The sequence below is a fragment of the Bombus vosnesenskii genome, unplaced genomic scaffold (genome assembly GCF_011952255.1).
Source record: "Bombus vosnesenskii isolate JDL3184/JDL3185 unplaced genomic scaffold, Bvos_JDL3184-5_v1.1 scf7180000014854, whole genome shotgun sequence".
Classification (NCBI taxonomy): domain Eukaryota; kingdom Metazoa; phylum Arthropoda; class Insecta; order Hymenoptera; family Apidae; genus Bombus; species Bombus vosnesenskii.
The window spans coordinates 62522-82827 of record NW_022883686.1 but is presented as its reverse complement, the minus strand read 5'-3'; the positions used below and the strand labels follow the sequence as shown (position 1 = coordinate 82827).

The 20306-nt window shown below is 35.1% G+C and overlaps 3 protein-coding genes across 10 annotated transcripts; all 3 read right to left on the bottom strand.

Moving 5' to 3' along the window:
• Positions 1-567: 567 nt before the first annotated feature.
• LOC117240727 lies at positions 568-20301 on the bottom strand. 7 transcript variants are annotated; one of them, XM_033506763.1, is made up of 5 exons: positions 20055-20301; positions 10782-10904; positions 1496-1618; positions 914-1123; positions 568-810 (listed from the first exon to the last, which is right to left on the bottom strand). In XM_033506763.1, the coding sequence occupies exons 1-4, from the start codon at positions 20109-20111 to the stop codon at positions 962-964; spliced, it is 465 nt and encodes a 154-aa protein (XP_033362654.1). In that variant the 5' UTR covers positions 20112-20301; the 3' UTR covers positions 568-810; positions 914-961. The 7 variants fall into 7 exon arrangements, with proteins under 7 accessions (XP_033362654.1, XP_033362657.1, XP_033362655.1 ...); XM_033506766.1 differs by having other exon boundaries at positions 914-1002; XM_033506764.1 differs by lacking the exon at positions 568-810 and having other exon boundaries at positions 872-1002; positions 1078-1123.
• Positions 4609-6603, bottom strand: LOC117240729. Of its 2 annotated transcripts, XM_033506770.1 has the most exons (3): positions 5351-6603; positions 5205-5276; positions 4610-5126 (listed from the first exon to the last, which is right to left on the bottom strand). In XM_033506770.1, the coding sequence occupies exons 2-3, from the start codon at positions 5250-5252 to the stop codon at positions 4713-4715; spliced, it is 462 nt and encodes a 153-aa protein (XP_033362661.1). In that variant the 5' UTR covers positions 5253-5276; positions 5351-6603; the 3' UTR covers positions 4610-4712. The 2 variants fall into 2 exon arrangements, with proteins under 2 accessions (XP_033362662.1, XP_033362661.1); XM_033506771.1 differs by having other exon boundaries at positions 4609-5126; positions 5205-6603.
• Positions 11306-15876, bottom strand: LOC117240726. The gene is made up of 5 exons (XM_033506761.1): positions 14624-15876; positions 14478-14549; positions 14042-14399; positions 11625-11966; positions 11306-11359 (listed from the first exon to the last, which is right to left on the bottom strand). Exons 2-4 carry the CDS (start codon positions 14523-14525, stop codon positions 11758-11760), a joined length of 615 nt encoding a protein of 204 aa, XP_033362652.1. The 5' UTR covers positions 14526-14549; positions 14624-15876; the 3' UTR covers positions 11306-11359; positions 11625-11757.
• Positions 20302-20306: the final 5 nt, after the last annotated feature.

The following is a 20306-nucleotide window of genomic DNA, read 5'->3' as shown; positions in this document are numbered from 1 at the left end:
GGAACGAAATTCTCCCCGCACAAATTAATTTCGGACATCTAGCCAGAGAACCCATTGGTGAAGTAACAATCGAAGGGAACATGGAACCAACATACTCAGAATATCTCGAAGATCTGTTCAATAAAATTTACACCGTACAACGAATGGCAAGAGAAAATTTGATAAAACCCAAACTAAGATCAAAGGAATATTACGACCAACGAATCAACCCTCAAGATTTTAAAATAGGAGATTCGATATATCTACTAAAAGAACCTAGTAAGGAAAATTCTCCGATCAATATATTAGACGACACAAAGTGCTAGAAATCTTGCAGAGCAAAACGTCAAGATTGAAGAAAAAGGGATTCCGCGAACGGTGCACTTAAACAAGTTAAAACTAGCGCATAATCGAAATAAACAATGAATAAAGTGATTTCAGTGGGCAACGTAGTGCAGTAGTGTATGTTGTAGTGCTGTTCGTCGAATGACACAGATAGCGAAAACATAAAAGAAAAAAAAAGGAAAATTATTATATGTGCTTCAATTATTGTTTAAATATAAAACGAGTTAACTCAATGAATAATTAACTAGTGAAAGTGAAAGTTACCTTGTGAACAAGTGATCAACATACAAGAAAATGTACGTGCAAATATAGGTTATGGATCGTTGCTCATGGAACATAATGTATGACAGCTACCTAAAGTAAGTGAATAAATTAGTTTCAATTGTCTCAGTGCAAAATACAAGGTTACTAAATGTTATAACTATATTGTGGATAAATCTAAAGGAGGTGTGACACTGTTCGTCGAATAATACAGATAGCGAAAACCTAAAAGAAAAAAAAAGAAAATTATCAGGTGTACTCCAATTATTGTTTGAATATACAACATGTTGATTCAATAAATAATTAAAAGAGTGGAAGTGAAAATTACCTTGTGAACAAGTGATCATAATACAAGAAGGTTTACGTGCAAAATAGGTTATGGCTCCCTGTTTGCGGAACACCATGTACAACAGCCAGCTGAAGAATAAATGAACAAATTAACTTCAACTGCCTTAATGCAAGTTACAACAGTACTAAATGTCATAACAATACTGTGGAAGCATGCCACTGTTCGTCGAACAACACAGATAGCGGAACCCTGAAAAGGAAAAGAAGTTTATTACGAGTGCTCCGATTACTGTTTGAACGTGAAACGTGTTAGTTCAACGAATAACTAAAACGGTGAAGGTGCAACTTACCTCATGAACAATTAATCACCATACAAGGAAGCGTACATGCATGAATTTCACAGATTAACAAGAAGAAATAAAATAGCTGATAAAGTATAGAAAGCGGTTAGAAAATAATCAAGATAGATTAATTGAGAGTTAGTAATAAATGTAACCGGAGTAAAGGGATATTTGGTTATGTATTAATCTACGTAGTATTGTTATGTTATTTTGAAATGCACAACAGCGATCGTACATACAATGCATTATACATATATTAAATTAAATAAATTAAACACCACCTTTATGACCACAGATATAAGACGATTGAAGGCAGCCGTAGTAAGTATCCAAGGCATATCAAAGAATCGGATGATGTTGCGGGAACGATCCAAGTAAGTGATGCAGCATCGAAAGAATAGAATCTGAAGAATTACAGACAATGTTAATCTAACAAATAAATTTAAATCATTAATAGGGGAACTAATTCATATCATGCATAGAATAATAGCAAATAGGAAGTACATGCAATAATAAATTAATAGGGAAAATAATATAATTTCCACCTATACTTACCAATATATATATACATGCATATTATAAAGTAGGCGATATTTTAACACTCACTTGACTAATAATGCGAATAACTTACAAGGTAAACCGTCATAATCACCAATTACACGCACATATATATATATACTCGAAGACAAGCTACATCTGTAATATATATATATCCCTATTGATAATATATACTTATATATATATTTATAGCAACAAAACAGATCTTATTTATATTACTTACCAATACCTACGCATATATGTATTATAACTCAAGTAGTATTCATAATATTTGCTTTCACTGATAACAAATGTTTAAAACCTAAAATAAAACAAAGGTTTCAACAATAAAAAAAAAGAAGGGGGGAAGAAAAAAAAAAGAGAGAAAGAAGAAAAAGGAGGGAAGGAAAAATAATATATATATAAAAAAAAATATTTTAAATATAAAAAAAAAAAAAAATTTTTCTTTTCCTATAAAAGGTTATTCTTATTTCTGATAAACTCGAGAAATGACAACACCATACTGACACAAAGACGCAACACACAGAAGAAACTAATAGAGAATGCTTTAAGCTTGGCAAACTTACCGCCCGACGAATTTGCATACGCTATAACCAAAACCCAGGACACATGGATTTGATCGCAGAAGAAGCGGTCCATATAGTCAAATACATTCCGGTACAAGTAAAAGTACGACATACAACAAAATGCTACTCGGAGCTACCCGTTTGGCAAGGGAATCGCACCACACAAACTCCGCCCGGACGTACGCCAAACGTGGCAATATTCAGCACCATCGTCGTTGGCCACGAGCGGAATATACACCCAAAAAGACCTCGATGCACTACGGGACCACGTCATGTTCCCGGCAGAAAAAACTGCAGTCTTAAACACATTGGCCAGAGGAGCGACAGGAAAAACAATCATCCCTGGAACAGTAAACATCCTGGGAATGAAGGACGATAACATCGGTAGTCACTCAACAACAAGCGACATCTACGTCCGCCTTGAGCAAACTCAGAGACACCATCAGTCAAATTTCCTTTGGAAATTTGAACTCCAAGGGCGGGGGTGTCACGTCCCGCGCTCCGCACGCGTGGTAACGAGAACAAGAAAACTATTCTATACAAAACGCGCGAATAAAGATTTGAATACACAAACGAACACACGGCGCTACGAAACTAAAGGAAGGATTAACAAAGCGAGGGCGACTAATAAATCCAATCGGTATAAAATAAAATAAAATAAATAAAACCAGCTAACGGATTGAACGAGTTACGAACCAAACAAATAAATCAGGAAATAAGAATAACTACAAAAGGGGAAATAATTGAAACGCCAGAAATACAAGTATATATAAATATATTTTAATCAATCAACTTGGAGAGTTACATACAAGTATAAACATATATGCTAGGCATGTAATAAATTAGTAAATATTAGAGTTAGCGCTTATAATACTATGCAATAAATACAATATTATCAATTTATGAAATATAAGTATATACAAAGTTAAAAACTAATACATACAATATTGTATTATTAAAGAAATAAAAGTTACATTGTCAGAAACATATATATATGTGTGCGCATTCTATTAAACAGATACATATTTGAAAGTAGCCTACGTTCCGGTAAAGATTTATAAAATAAGAACTACATTACGAAACATGCATGTCTATATATATATATACATATATTATATTCTAAACTAAACTACTATTAATGTACGCTCGAATCGACAATCTAAGATACAGGCTACGCTCCGGTAAAGAGTTATAAAATAAGAACTACGCTACGAAACATGCATGTCTCTATATAAACATATAAATAATTTATTTTTCTAAACTAAAACTACTATTAATAATCTACAAAGGAAATAGAACACACAACGCAACACTTGGGACTAAGCGACAACCTGTCGATAGCCCAAACGCTCAAAATAATTAACACCGCAACGACTTGAGGAATTACATACAGAAATTCTATCATCAAACACAAATATGTAAACACACATTAAACGCACAATAATCTAGAAACAAAACCTTCAATACTATGTTGTCACAATACAAGATATATATGTATATATGAAATCAAATGATTGACACATAACCTCAAATACACAAAACTATATCAATAAAGAATCTGAATGAAAATCACTTTGCCAGAAATATATACATATATACGGGTGCGTGTGCGTGTTCTATCTTATTAAAAGAAATTAATATAAAATAAATAATTAACATTTCATTTCGTATGAACATTACATGGGCAAGAGAAATGTGCATATAAATACGTATATATATATATATATATATATATATATATATATATATATATATGTATGTGTGAGTGCATATGTTTTATATTATCGAATACTCTATAAAGTGAACTACTCAAAACAATAAATAACGCAATCGAGGAATTGCAAAGCATTGGCCATACTGAAGTGACACACGACATAAACATATATATATGTACGTATATTCACACGAGTTATACTATTGTCACTTTAAAACAATATTAATAAGTGAATGTTCTGATTGCGGTAGAATAAGGAAAAACGAGCGACAGACAAAAATTACTTCAATATCAAACAAAACTAAAGACCCGTCACTAAAAACTTTACTGATGACATTTATGAGCGGCCATGTTGGATTTACACGCATCATGGCGACAGGAATATTAGGGATTAATGGGAGTCAGGCGCGAGAAACAAATCATGAAAACACATTGTTAACACTTTTCTTTAATAAATTTTATGCGCAACTACAAATGTAAATATATATATATATATAATTAATTAAAAAGGGGGGCAATATAAAATTAAAAAAAAAATAGATAATCTAACACTATCACATTTAAAATATATATATATATATATTGAACACAAAACAAAATATATCAAAAAATTAATAATAATAAGGAACATCAAACAGCGAACCAACGAAATTGAAGCAGCTACACTAAATCAAAATCGAAGCAAGGAGCTCCGGGATAAAGTTCGCTGAACTCACGCATACACCAATAGCGCGCAACAGGGGAAATTCCCTTTCTCCCAGAAGCATGGTGACGATGATGTGCCTCCAAAACCTCTTCGGGAATTTCATTAGCAAAACGAACTTTCACGCAACGATCGGTATCAACGATTTCAACCAGAGGGGGTTCCCTCTCCAATACGACGATCTCTGCATCGAAGAAATTCTCGTCGAAAGTAACCAAATCGTCAAAGCCCAATTTCGACACGGTCTCGGCATCAATGTTGAATAGTTCCTCCAACCACTCTGATACTCGTGGTTTATCACAGGGCCGCATGCGTTTGATGGATCCTCCCGAGTCGCCCATGGGTTCTTCGGAATCCCTCTTTCGCTTGGGCTGAGAACAACACGGTATATTCTAAATAAAACGAAACAGAACGAATCAAGCAGACTAAAAACAAGACTAAATACGTACCAGGGAAGTCTGGAAAGGAACCTCTGATGGAAATGCCTCCGCAAACATTGTCCGAACGTCGATCACCGAAGCCTAGGGGAACAACAAAAAAGGGAAAAAACATTAAGATCACAAAACAACCATAATATGCGAATATCCAAACTTACGAAAAATAACTCAACGAAGGAGGTCCTTGTTGTGGGAGAGCAGCGGAGTTGCGCGTGTTGCCCGAGCAAACATTGAAATGATAATGATGCTGCAGCCACTAGCCCTTCCACGCGCCGAAGAAACACCGGTAATTCCCACGGTACAGCACGTGGAAGTTTCTCGCGGAACGCACTAGATCAGCGTGGAATGCTTCAAATCTCCTAGACGCTAGCTCAGCAGAAACACAGGACTGATAGAAACTAAGTCGAAATACGGAATTTACATTTTGTCACGTACGATTCCAAGAAGCCCAAACTGCAACATCCCGATTCCCACGGAAGCGTACCCCCAGCGGACCACCACCCCGTGGGGGATGGCATTATAAATAAGCGTACCAACATAGCGCAGCGTTCATTAGTTTGTTCATAATTCTTGCGATCGTTTGTTATTACTGCTCATTATTCTTTGCGTTCGTTATTGCGCTCATCACTGCGTTTAGAAATTTTGTATTGTATTTTGCGTTTCGGGGTCTTTAGTTTTTTCGGTAAAGAAAAGAGAGTCGCGACTAAGTAAAAGAAAATTTTATCTTTGAAGTCCTCATTTCATCGTTTAGACACAAACGCGCATTGTAATTGCGGTATTAATCCAGTTAGTAAATTGCTCAGTCTGTATTAAAATAGATAAATAAAGTAAGAGTTGGTAATAAACTACATTCGAGTTCAAATAATAAATCCAACAAAAACTTCGACGACCACCGGAGCGGCTGAGGTAATGGCACCAGACAGCACCTACTCCTCAAGGTAAGAAAATTAATTTTGAAAATTTCCTTCTTCTCTGATAATCTCGTTGTCCTCGAGAACTGAATTAGAACTTCCTATCATTGATCTCGTTTTATTTTCGTGAACGGTTTTGAAGATAGAATCATTGTTTAAACTTTAAACAAAGGAGTTGTCCGCTGTGTCGGCTTGTGCGAACGGTGTTTTCAGCTACTGAAACATCCGCTGATCTTCGCATTCCTCCTCCCACTGTTGGTAAAATATTACCCGTCTTTGGGCAAGGCTTGCGAAATCACACGAGTTCCACGCAGAGAGGATCGTTAGAATCATCCTCGATTATTAAACTCAAAAGGCAAGAAAATCGTGGTAACAGAATCCATCGTAGTAAATGAATTGCGCTTCGGTTCTAACGGCAAACTACTACAGCGAAATTAAAAGAGAAGAAGAAATCAAACGTAAAAATAAATTTATATAAAACAACGAAAAATCTTACGTTCCTATCCAATCCAGCAACGCTAAAATATAAATGTCCAGCTAATAAAATATATATACAATAACCTAAGCAATTCAACGTCGAAATAAAAATCCGTTCAACGAGGAAAAATATTCATTGTACCCAGCTTTAATCCTCTCCCGTGCTAGTATCCCTGCGCATAGCAGGTTAGCCGAAAAGTGAAATTCATTTACCAGTTGCATTAAGCGTCAGTTAACGCTACCCATTAAACGTAAAAGAAAATAATAAAAGTAAAATATTTTGAAATAGTCCTTAGACTATTTCTGGTGGCAGCAACTACCGTATTAATTAGAAATCTAAATCAGTATTAAATACACAGAAATATCATTTCAATTTATTTCCCTTCAGATTAAATTCAAACTCAAACTATAAAAAAAAAAAAAAAATTTTCAGTAAAATTTAAACTTAAGATTTGATCGATTTAAACAAATAGATACGTAACAGATTAGTAGTTATAAATTTTTGGTGGCAGCGGTGGGATACGCTCCACGGAGGATTAAAGTTGGTTTAAACGGTTCGATTCGCTCCACAAAGGATTAAAGTTGTTACGATTATCGATAAAATATATACCTAAGAAATAATGTCGACTAAATTAGAATCGTTGGACAAAGACATGATCTTGATGTTATCGGAAAAACTTAAAGCATGGGATGCGAATTTTCGCGACATGAGTACAACAATGAATAAATTACAAGACGATGTGCGTTCACTGAAAATAAAAAAAGAAAGCAAGACACCCGTATCATCGCCGATAATTTCCCAAGCGACAATACCGATAAAAGTTAATCCCCAATCAATTAAGTTAAAAGATGCCATAGAGACAGTACCAGTGTTCGACGGACATCGACCCTCGGTATTTCGATTTTTAAGAGCATGCGAGCGCGCACGAAACATGGTTCCTAAGCATCAAGAATCTCAGTTAGTAAAATTATTAACGAATAAACTTCGCGGACACGCATTTCTCGCCATAGAAGACACAGAAATAATAAGTTTAAACGATTTCGGGAATAAATTAAAAGATATGTTCGGTCCGGGAAAAACGGTTAACGAATATAAAGGGGAATTAGCTACAATATTTCAACGACCGGGAGAAGATATTTTGGACTACGTAGAACGCGTCAAAGATCTCAGGCTGGCGATAATGAACGGGGAAAGGTACGAGTACGGCACCGTATTTCAAGATAGGATAGATCGAGACACGAGGGAAGCTTTCGTTAAGGGGCTCCCAAACGAGGTGTATTTACGAGTAAAGATAGCAGGATACCAATCCTTAGACGATGCGTACCGCCAAGCCGTGAAAGCAACACGAGAATTAAAACAAGTGAACAATAGAATTCGATACCAACATCCGACACCTTCGGATAATTATAACCAAAATAACGTTCATCCACCATACAATAGTATCTATACTGGAAACAACCGCCAGGACTGGAGATTTGTACCGCCGTCGCGGAAACATCTAAACAACCCGAGAATAGAAGAAAATGTTAGAAAAGAAACAAGAGCAATAATTTGGGAAGAAAAATGCATAAATAAATACCTCGATAGAGATCTAAATCAAAAGAGAGATGTTGATCATTTCAACCAATCAACTTTTCAATGCAAACACCATTCCGTTACTGTGATAAGGGATAATGTCACGTTAAATAATAAGAGGACGCACGGTGCCATAGACAGGATCATGAGTGAGAAATTTTCTGAGTTACCAAACAAGATAAATAATATTAGTGCCAAAGAACTTTCAGACGAAGCAGGAACTAGGAAATTGAACAACGAGACGACAGGCAATGCTCATCCACTGCCTAACATCACAGAGATATTGGACCCGCTGGGAAGTGCAAATTGCCCCTCCACGTTCGACTTGGCAAAGATACAAAAGCAAGACTCCACGAATTTCGTGAATGTTTCAACCATAATAGGAAAAGAGATAGCGAGTGCATCTCACTCAAAAACCTCTATAAAACCATCAGAAGGAAACTTTATCGAACTCAAAGCCAAATCATTAAATTGCAAGGAAGATCACACTATAGAGAATAAAAATATAGCTATCCATAATTCCAAAACAGAATCTATAAGCAAAAAGGTTTGTAATAAAAATTCAAAGACTAATTCCAAATCTACCAAAAATATTCCTAAACGTTCCTTACAAATAAATAATAATTTAATTACAATAAGCACTTCCAGTGAAACTATTCATCCTGAAAAGGTAGAAGAAAACAAAGGTGTTGTGAATAAAGTAAATAAAGAAGAAAAAGGGGTAACTAAGGAAAAGGATTCTAAACATTTTCAAGCTGAAGAAACACAAGTCCAACGAGCTCGAAGAAATCAAAAGGGAGAAAATAGGGAATCACCAGTCGAAGATATATATAAAAACTTGAATAAATACGCTAGCCATTGGATTATAATTGGATTAAAAATACTTTATTGGTTACTACATCTAATATTTGACCTAGGTAACATAGTAGGTAGTGCTGATCTTATGATTTCCCTAGGAAAATATAGATGGTATCACACTATACTATATACAAAATATTTTTGGGTTAACATGGCTGCGGCACTTTCAATAATTTGTATCTTGAATGCTATTAGCAAGCAATTGGGTAATTGGATCGATGTCAGTAAACTTGCGTCTTGGCGCAAAATAAAAACTAAAATGAAGGAAAGGAACGAAATTCTCCCCGCACAAATTAATTTCGGACATCTAGCCAGAGAACCCATTGGTGAAGTAACAATCGAAGGGAACATGGAACCAACATACTCAGAATATCTCGAAGATCTGTTCAATAAAATTTACACCGTACAACGAATGGCAAGAGAAAATTTGATAAAACCCAAACTAAGATCAAAGGAATATTACGACCAACGAATCAACCCTCAAGATTTTAAAATAGGAGATTCGATATATCTACTAAAAGAACCTAGTAAGGAAAATTCTCCGATCAATATATTAGACGACACAAAGTGCTAGAAATCTTGCAGAGCAAAACGTCAAGATTGAAGAAAAAGGGATTCCGCGAACGGTGCACTTAAACAAGTTAAAACTAGCGCATAATCGAAATAAACAATGAATAAAGTGATTTCAGTGGGCAACGTAGTGCAGTAGTGTATGTTGTAGTGCTGTTCGTCGAATGACACAGATAGCGAAAACATAAAAAAAGAAAAAAAAAGGAAAATTATTATATGTGCTTCAATTATTGTTTAAATATAAAACGAGTTAACTCAATGAATAATTAACTAGTGAAAGTGAAAGTTACCTTGTGAACAAGTGATCAACATACAAGAAAATGTACGTGCAAATATAGGTTATGGATCGTTGCTCATGGAACATAATGTATGACAGCTACCTAAAGTAAGTGAATAAATTAGTTTCAATTGTCTCAGTGCAAAATACAAGGTTACTAAATGTTATAACTATATTGTGGATAAATCTAAAGGAGGTGTGACACTGTTCGTCGAATAATACAGATAGCGAAAACCTAAAAGAAAAAAAAAGAAAATTATCAGGTGTACTCCAATTATTGTTTGAATATACAACATGTTGATTCAATAAATAATTAAAAGAGTGGAAGTGAAAATTACCTTGTGAACAAGTGATCATAATACAAGAAGGTTTACGTGCAAAATAGGTTATGGCTCCCTGTTTGCGGAACACCATGTACAACAGCCAGCTGAAGAATAAATGAACAAATTAACTTCAACTGCCTTAATGCAAGTTACAACAGTACTAAATGTCATAACAATACTGTGGAAGCATGCCACTGTTCGTCGAACAACACAGATAGCGGAACCCTGAAAAGGAAAAGAAGTTTATTACGAGTGCTCCGATTACTGTTTGAACGTGAAACGTGTTAGTTCAACGAATAACTAAAACGGTGAAGGTGCAACTTACCTCATGAACAATTAATCACCATACAAGGAAGCGTACATGCATGAATTTCACAGATTAACAAGAAGAAATAAAATAGCTGATAAAGTATAGAAAGCGGTTAGAAAATAATCAAGATAGATTAATTGAGAGTTAGTAATAAATGTAACCGGAGTAAAGGGATATTTGGTTATGTATTAATCTACGTAGTATTGTTATGTTATTTTGAAATGCACAACAGCGATCGTACATACAATGCATTATACATATATTAAATTAAATAAATTAAACACCACCTTTATGACCACAGATATAAGACGATTGAAGGCAGCCGTAGTAAGTATCCAAGGCATATCAAAGAATCGGATGATGTTGCGGGAACGATCCAAGTAAGTGATGCAGCATCGAAAGAATAGAATCTGAAGAATTACAGACAATGTTAATCTAACAAATAAATTTAAATCATTAATAGGGGAACTAATTCATATCATGCATAGAATAATAGCAAATAGGAAGTACATGCAATAATAAATTAATAGGGAAAATAATATAATTTCCACCTATACTTACCAATATATATATACATGCATATTATAAAGTAGGCGATATTTTAACACTCACTTGACTAATAATGCGAATAACTTACAAGGTAAACCGTCATAATCACCAATTACACGCACATATATATATATACTCGAAGACAAGCTACATCTGTAATATATATATATCCCTATTGATAATATATACTTATATATATATTTATAGCAACAAAACAGATCTTATTTATATTACTTACCAATACCTACGCATATATGTATTATAACTCAAGTAGTATTCATAATATTTGCTTTCACTGATAACAAATGTTTAAAACCTAAAATAAAACAAAGGTTTCAACAATAAAAAAAAAGAAGGGGGGAAGAAAAAAAAAAGAGAGAAAGAAGAAAAAGGAGGGAAGGAAAAATAATATATATATAAAAAAAAATATTTTAAATATAAAAAAAAAAAAAAATTTTTCTTTTCCTATAAAAGGTTATTCTTATTTCTGATAAACTCGAGAAATGACAACACCATACTGACACAAAGACGCAACACACAGAAGAAACTAATAGAGAATGCTTTAAGCTTGGCAAACTTACCGCCCGACGAATTTGCATACGCTATAACCAAAACCCAGGACACATGGATTTGATCGCAGAAGAAGCGGTCCATATAGTCAAATACATTCCGGTACAAGTAAAAGTACGACATACAACAAAATGCTACTCGGAGCTACCCGTTTGGCAAGGGAATCGCACCACACAAACTCCGCCCGGACGTACGCCAAACGTGGCAATATTCAGCACCATCGTCGTTGGCCACGAGCGGAATATACACCCAAAAAGACCTCGATGCACTACGGGACCACGTCATGTTCCCGGCAGAAAAAACTGCAGTCTTAAACACATTGGCCAGAGGAGCGACAGGAAAAACAATCATCCCTGGAACAGTAAACATCCTGGGAATGAAGGACGATAACATCGGTAGTCACTCAACAACAAGCGACATCTACGTCCGCCTTGAGCAAACTCAGAGACACCATCAGTCAAATTTCCTTTGGAAATTTGAACTCCAAGGGCGGGGGTGTCACGTCCCGCGCTCCGCACGCGTGGTAACGAGAACAAGAAAACTATTCTATACAAAACGCGCGAATAAAGATTTGAATACACAAACGAACACACGGCGCTACGAAACTAAAGGAAGGATTAACAAAGCGAGGGCGACTAATAAATCCAATCGGTATAAAATAAAATAAAATAAATAAAACCAGCTAACGGATTGAACGAGTTACGAACCAAACAAATAAATCAGGAAATAAGAATAACTACAAAAGGGGAAATAATTGAAACGCCAGAAATACAAGTATATATAAATATATTTTAATCAATCAACTTGGAGAGTTACATACAAGTATAAACATATATGCTAGGCATGTAATAAATTAGTAAATATTAGAGTTAGCGCTTATAATACTATGCAATAAATACAATATTATCAATTTATGAAATATAAGTATATACAAAGTTAAAAACTAATACATACAATATTGTATTATTAAAGAAATAAAAGTTACATTGTCAGAAACATATATATATGTGTGCGCATTCTATTAAACAGATACATATTTGAAAGTAGCCTACGTTCCGGTAAAGATTTATAAAATAAGAACTACATTACGAAACATGCATGTCTATATATATATACATATATTATATTCTAAACTAAACTACTATTAATGTACGCTCGAATCGACAATCTAAGATACAGGCTACGCTCCGGTAAAGAGTTATAAAATAAGAACTACGCTACGAAACATGCATGTCTCTATATAAACATATAAATAATTTATTTTTCTAAACTAAAACTACTATTAATAATCTACAAAGGAAATAGAACACACAACGCAACACTTGGGACTAAGCGACAACCTGTCGATAGCCCAAACGCTCAAAATAATTAACACCGCAACGACTTGAGGAATTACATACAGAAATTCTATCATCAAACACAAATATGTAAACACACATTAAACGCACAATAATCTAGAAACAAAACCTTCAATACTATGTTGTCACAATACAAGATATATATGTATATATGAAATCAAATGATTGACACATAACCTCAAATACACAAAACTATATCAATAAAGAATCTGAATGAAAATCACTTTGCCAGAAATATATACATATATACGGGTGCGTGTGCGTGTTCTATCTTATTAAAAGAAATTAATATAAAATAAATAATTAACATTTCATTTCGTATGAACATTACATGGGCAAGAGAAATGTGCATATAAATACGTATATATATATATATATATATATATATATATATGTATGTGTGAGTGCATATGTTTTATATTATCGAATACTCTATAAAGTGAACTACTCAAAACAATAAATAACGCAATCGAGGAATTGCAAAGCATTGGCCATACTGAAGTGACACACGACATAAACATATATATATGTACGTATATTCACACGAGTTATACTATTGTCACTTTAAAACAATATTAATAAGTGAATGTTCTGATTGCGGTAGAATAAGGAAAAACGAGCGACAGACAAAAATTACTTCAATATCAAACAAAACTAAAGACCCGTCACTAAAAACTTTACTGATGACATTTATGAGCGGCCATGTTGGATTTACACGCATCATGGCGACAGGAATATTAGGGATTAATGGGAGTCAGGCGCGAGAAACAAATCATGAAAACACATTGTTAACACTTTTCTTTAATAAATTTTATGCGCAACTACAAATGTAAAAATATATATATATATAATTAATTAAAAAGGGGGGCAATATAAAATTAAAAAAAAAAATAGATAATCTAACACTATCACATTTAAAATATATATATATATATATTGAACACAAAACAAAATATATCAAAAAATTAATAATAATAAGGAACATCAAACAGCGAACCAACGAAATTGAAGCAGCTACACTAAATCAAAATCGAAGTAAGGAGCTCCGGGATAAAGTTCGCTGAACTCACGCATACACCAATAGCGCACAACAGGGGAAATTCCCTTTCTCCCAGAAGCATGGTGACGATGATGTGCCTCCAAAACCTCTTCGGGAATTTCATTAGCAAAACGAACTTTCACGCAACGATCGGTATCAACGATTTCAACCAGAGGGGGTTCCCTCTCCAATACGACGATCTCTGCATCGAAGAAATTCTCGTCGAAAGTAACCAAATCGTCAAAGCCCAATTTCGACACGGTCTCGGCATCAATGTTGAATAGTTCCTCCAACCACTCTGATACTCGTGGTTTATCACAGGGCCGCATGCGTTTGATGGATCCTCCCGAGTCGCCCATGGGTTCTTCGGAATCCCTCTTTCGCTTGGGCTGAGAACAACACGGTATATTCTAAATAAAACGAAACAGAACGAATCAAGCAGACTAAAAACAAGACTAAATACGTACCAGGGAAGTCTGGAAAGGAACCTCTGATGGAAATGCCTCCGCAAACATTGTCCGAACGTCGATCACCGAAGCCTAGGGGAACAACAAAAAAGGGAAAAAACATTAAGATCACAAAACAACCATAATATGCGAATATCCAAACTTACGAAAAATAACTCAACGAAGGAGGTCCTTGTTGTGGGAGAGCAGCGGAGTTGCGCGTGTTGCCCGAGCAAACATTGAAATGATAATGATGCTGCAGCCACTAGCCCTTCCACGCGCCGAAGAAACACCGGTAATTCCCACGGTACAGCACGTGGAAGTTTCTCGCGGAACGGACTAGATCAGCGTGGAATGCTTCAAATCTCCTAGACGCTAGCTCAGCAGAAACACAGGACTGATAGAAACTAAGTCGAAATACGGAATTTACATTTTGTCACGTACGATTCCAAGAAGCCCAAACTGCAACATCCCGATTCCCACGGAAGCGTACCCCCAGCGGACCACCACCCCGTGGGGGATGGCATTATAAATAAGCGTACCAACATAGCGCAGCGTTCATTAGTTTGTTCATAATTCTTGCGATCGTTTGTTATTACTGCTCATTATTCTTTGCGTTCGTTATTGCGCTCATCACTGCGTTTAGAAATTTTGTATTGTATTTTGCGTTTCGGGGTCTTTAGTTTTTTCGGTAAAGAAAAGAGAGTCGCGACTAAGTAAAAGAAAATTTTATCTTTGAAGTCCTCATTTCATCGTTTAGACACAAACGCGCATTGTAATTGCGGTATTAATCCAGTTAGTAAATTGCTCAGTCTGTATTAAAATAGATAAATAAAGTAAGAGTTGGTAATAAACTACATTCGAGTTCAAATAATAAATCCAACAAAAACTTCGACGACCACCGGAGCGGCTGAGGTAATGGCACCAGACAGCACCTACTCCTCAAGGTAAGAAAATTAATTTTGAAAATTTCCTTCTTCTCTGATAATCTCGTTGTCCTCGAGAACTGAATTAGAACTTCCTATCATTGATCTCGTTTTATTTTCGTGAACGGTTTTGAAGATAGAATCATTGTTTAAACTTTAAACAAAGGAGTTGTCCGCTGTGTCGGCTTGTGCGAACGGTGTTTTCAGCTACTGAAACATCCGCTGATCTTCGCATTCCTCCTCCCACTGTTGGTAAAATATTACCCGTCTTTGGGCAAGGCTTGCGAAATCACACGAGTTCCACGCAGAGAGGATCGTTAGAATCATCCTCGATTATTAAACTCAAAAGGCAAGAAAATCGTGGTAACAGAATCCATCGTAGTAAATGAATTGCGCTTCGGTTCTAACGGCAAACTACTACAGCGAAATTAAAAGAGAAGAAGAAATCAAACGTAAAAATAAATTTATATAAAACAACGAAAAATCTTACGTTCCTATCCAATCCAGCAACGCTAAAATATAAATGTCCAGCTAATAAAATATATATACAATAACCTAAGCAATTCAACGTCGAAATAAAAATCCGTTCAACGAGGAAAAATATTCATTGTACCCAGCTTTAATCCTCTCCCGTGCTAGTATCCCTGCGCATAGCAGGTTAGCCGAAAAGTGAAATTCATTTACCAGTTGCATTAAGCGTCAGTTAACGCTACCCATTAAACGTAAAAGAAAATAATAAAAGTAAAATATTTTGAAATAGTCCTTAGACTATTTCTGGTGGCAGCAACTACCGTATTAATTAGAAATCTAAATCAGTATTAAATACACAGAAATATCATTTCAATTTATTTCCCTTCAGATTAAATTCAAACTCAAACTATAAAAAAAAAAAAAAAATTTTCAGTAAAATTTAAACTTAAGATTTGATCGATTTAAACAAATAGATACGTAACAGATTAGTAGTTATAAATTTTTGGTGGCAGCGGTGGGATACGCTCCACGGAGGATTAAAGTTGGTTTAAACGGTTCGATTCGCTCCACAAAGGATTAAAGTTGTTACGATTATCGATAAAATATATACCTAAGAAATAATGTCGACTAAATTAGAATCGTTGGACAAAGACATGATCTTGATGTTATCGGAAAAACTTAAAGCATGGGATGCGAATTTTCGCGACATGAGTACAACAATGAATAAATTACAAGACGATGTGCGTTCACTGAAAATAAAAAAAGAAAGCAAGACACCCGTATCATCGCCGATAATTTCCCAAGCGACAATACCGATAAAAGTTAATCCCCAATCAATTAAGTTAAAAGATGCCATAGAGACAGTACCAGTGTTCGACGGACATCGACCCTCGGTATTTCGATTTTTAAGAGCATGCGAGCGCGCACGAAACATGGTTCCTAAGCATCAAGAATCTCAGTTAGTAAAATTATTAACGAATAAACTTCGCGGACACGCATTTCTCGCCATAGAAGACACAGAAATAATAAGTTTAAACGATTTCGGGAATAAATTAAAAGATATGTTCGGTCCGGGAAAAACGGTTAACGAATATAAAGGGGAATTAGCTACAATATTTCAACGACCGGGAGAAGATATTTTGGACTACGTAGAACGCGTCAAAGATCTCAGGCTGGCGATAATGAACGGGGAAAGGTACGAGTACGGCACCGTATTTCAAGATAGGATAGATCGAGACACGAGGGAAGCTTTCGTTAAGGGGCTCCCAAACGAGGTGTATTTACGAGTAAAGATAGCAGGATACCAATCCTTAGACGATGCGTACCGCCAAGCCGTGAAAGCAACACGAGAATTAAAACAAGTGAACAATAGAATTCGATACCAACATCCGACACCTTCGGATAATTATAACCAAAATAACGTTCATCCACCATACAATAGTATCTATACTGGAAACAACCGCCAGGACTGGAGATTTGTACCGCCGTCGCGGAAACATCTAAACAACCCGAGAATAGAAGAAAATGTTAGAAAAGAAACAAGAGCAATAATTTGGGAAGAAAAATGCATAAATAAATACCTCGATAGAGATCTAAATCAAAAGAGAGATGTTGATCATTTCAACCAATCAACTTTTCAATGCAAACACCATTCCGTTACTGTGATAAGGGATAATGTCACGTTAAATAATAAGAGGACGCACGGTGCCATAGACAGGATCATGAGTGAGAAATTTTCTGAGTTACCAAACAAGATAAATAATATTAGTGCCAAAGAACTTTCAGACGAAGCAGGAACTAGGAAATTGAACAACGAGACGACAGGCAATGCTCATCCACTGCCTAACATCACAGAGATATTGGACCCGCTGGGAAGTGCAAATTGCCCCTCCACGTTCGACTTGGCAAAGATACAAAAGCAAGACTCCACGAATTTCGTGAATGTTTCAACCATAATAGGAAAAGAGATAGCGAGTGCATCTCACTCAAAAACCTCTATAAAACCATCAGAAGGAAACTTTATCGAACTCAAAGCCAAATCATTAAATTGCAAGGAAGATCACACTATAGAGAATAAAAATATAGCTATCCATAATTCCAAAACAGAATCTATAAGCAAAAAGGTTTGTAATAAAAATTCAAAGACTAATTCCAAATCTACCAAAAATATTCCTAAACGTTCCTTACAAATAAATAATAATTTAATTACAATAAGCACTTCCAGTGAAACTATTCATCCTGAAAAGGTAGAAGAAAACAAAGGTGTTGTGAATAAAGTAAATAAAGAAGAAAAAGGGGTAACTAAGGAAAAGGATTCTAAACATTTTCAAGCTGAAGAAACACAAGTCCAACGAGCTCGAAGAAATCAAAAGGGAGAAAATAGGGAATCACCAGTCGAAGATATATATAAAAACTTGAATAAATACGCTAGCCATTGGATTATAATTGGATTAAAAATACTTTATTGGTTACTACATCTAATATTTGACCTAGGTAACATAGTAGGTAGTGCTGATCTTATGATTTCCCTAGGAAAATATAGATGGTATCACACTATACTATATACAAAATATTTTTGGGTTAACATGGCTGCGGCACTTTCAATAATTTGTATCTTGAATGCTATTAGCAAGCAATTGGGTAATTGGATCGATGTCAGTAAACTTGCGTCTTGGCGCAAAATAAAAACTAAAATGAAGGAAAGGAACGAAATTCTCCCCGCACAAATTAATTTCGGACATCTAGCCAGAGAACCCATTGGTGAAGTAACAATCGAAGGGAACATGGAACCAACATACTCAGAATATCTCGAAGATCTGTTCAATAAAATTTACACCGTACAACGAATGGCAAGAGAAAATTTGATAAAACCCAAACTAAGATCAAAGGAATATTACGACCAACGAATCAACCCTCAAGATTTTAAAATAGGAGATTCGATATATCTACTAAAAGAACCTAGTAAGGAAAATTCTCCGATCAATATATTAGACGACACAAAGTGCTAGAAATCTTGCAGAGCAAAACGTCAAGATTGAAGAAAAAGGGATTCCGCGAACGGTGCACTTAAACAAGTTAAAACTAGCGCATAATCGAAATAAACAATGAATAAAGTGATTTCAGTGGGCAACGTAGTGCAGTAGTGTATGTTGTAGTGCTGTTCGTCGAATGACACAGATAGCGAAAACATAAAAAAAGAAAAAAAAAGGAAAATTATTATATGTGCTTCAATTATTGTTTAAATATAAAACGAGTTAACTCAATGAATAATTAACTAGTGAAAGTGAAAGTTACCTTGTGAACAAGTGATCAACATACAAGAAAATGTACGTGCAAATATAGGTTATGGATCGTTGCTCATGGAACATAATGTATGACAGCTACCTAAAGTAAGTGAATAAATTAGTTTCAATTGTCTCAGTGCAAAATACAAGGTTACTAAATGTTATAACTATATTGTGGATAAATCTAAAGGAGGTGTGACACTGTTCGTCGAATAATACAGATAGCGAAAACCTAAAAGAAAAAAAAAGAAAATTATCAGGTGTACTCCAATTATTGTTTGAATATACAACATGTTGATTCAATAAATAATTAAAAGAGTGGAAGTGAAAATTACCTTGTGAACAAGTGATCATAATACAAGAAGGTTTACGTGCAAAATAGGTTATGGCTCCCTGTTTGCGGAACACCATGTACAACAGCCAGCTGAAGAATAAATGAACAAATTAACTTCAACTGCCTTAATGCAAGTTACAACAGTACTAAATGTCATAACAATACTGTGGAAGCATGCCACTGTTCGTCGAACAACACAGATAGCGGAACCCTGAAAAGGAAAAGAAGTTTATTACGAGTGCTCCGATTACTGTTTGAACGTGAAACGTGCTAGTTCAACGAATAACTAAAACAGTGAAAGTGCAACCTACCTCGTGAACAATTAATCACTATACAAGGAAGTGTACATGCATGAATTTCGCAGGTTAATAAGAAGAAATAAAATAGCTGATAAAGTATAGAAAGCGGTTAGAAAATAATCAAGATAGATTAATTGAGAGTTAGTAATAAATATAACCGGAGTAAAAGGATATTTTGTTATGCATTAATCTACGTAGTATTGTTATGTTATTTTGTAATGCCCAATAGCGGTCGCACATACAATGCATTATACACATATTGAATTAAATAAATTAAACACCACCTTTATGACCACAGATATAAGACGATTGAAGGCAGCCGTAGTAAGTATCCAAGGCATATCAAAGAATCGAATGATGTTGTGGGAACGATCCAGGTAAGTGACGCAGCATCGAAAAAGCAGAATCTGAAGAATTACAGACAATGTTAATCTAACAAATAAATTTAAATCATTAATAGGGGAACTAATTCATATCATGCATAGAATAATAGCAAATAGGAAGTACATGCAATAATAAATTAATAGGGAAAATAA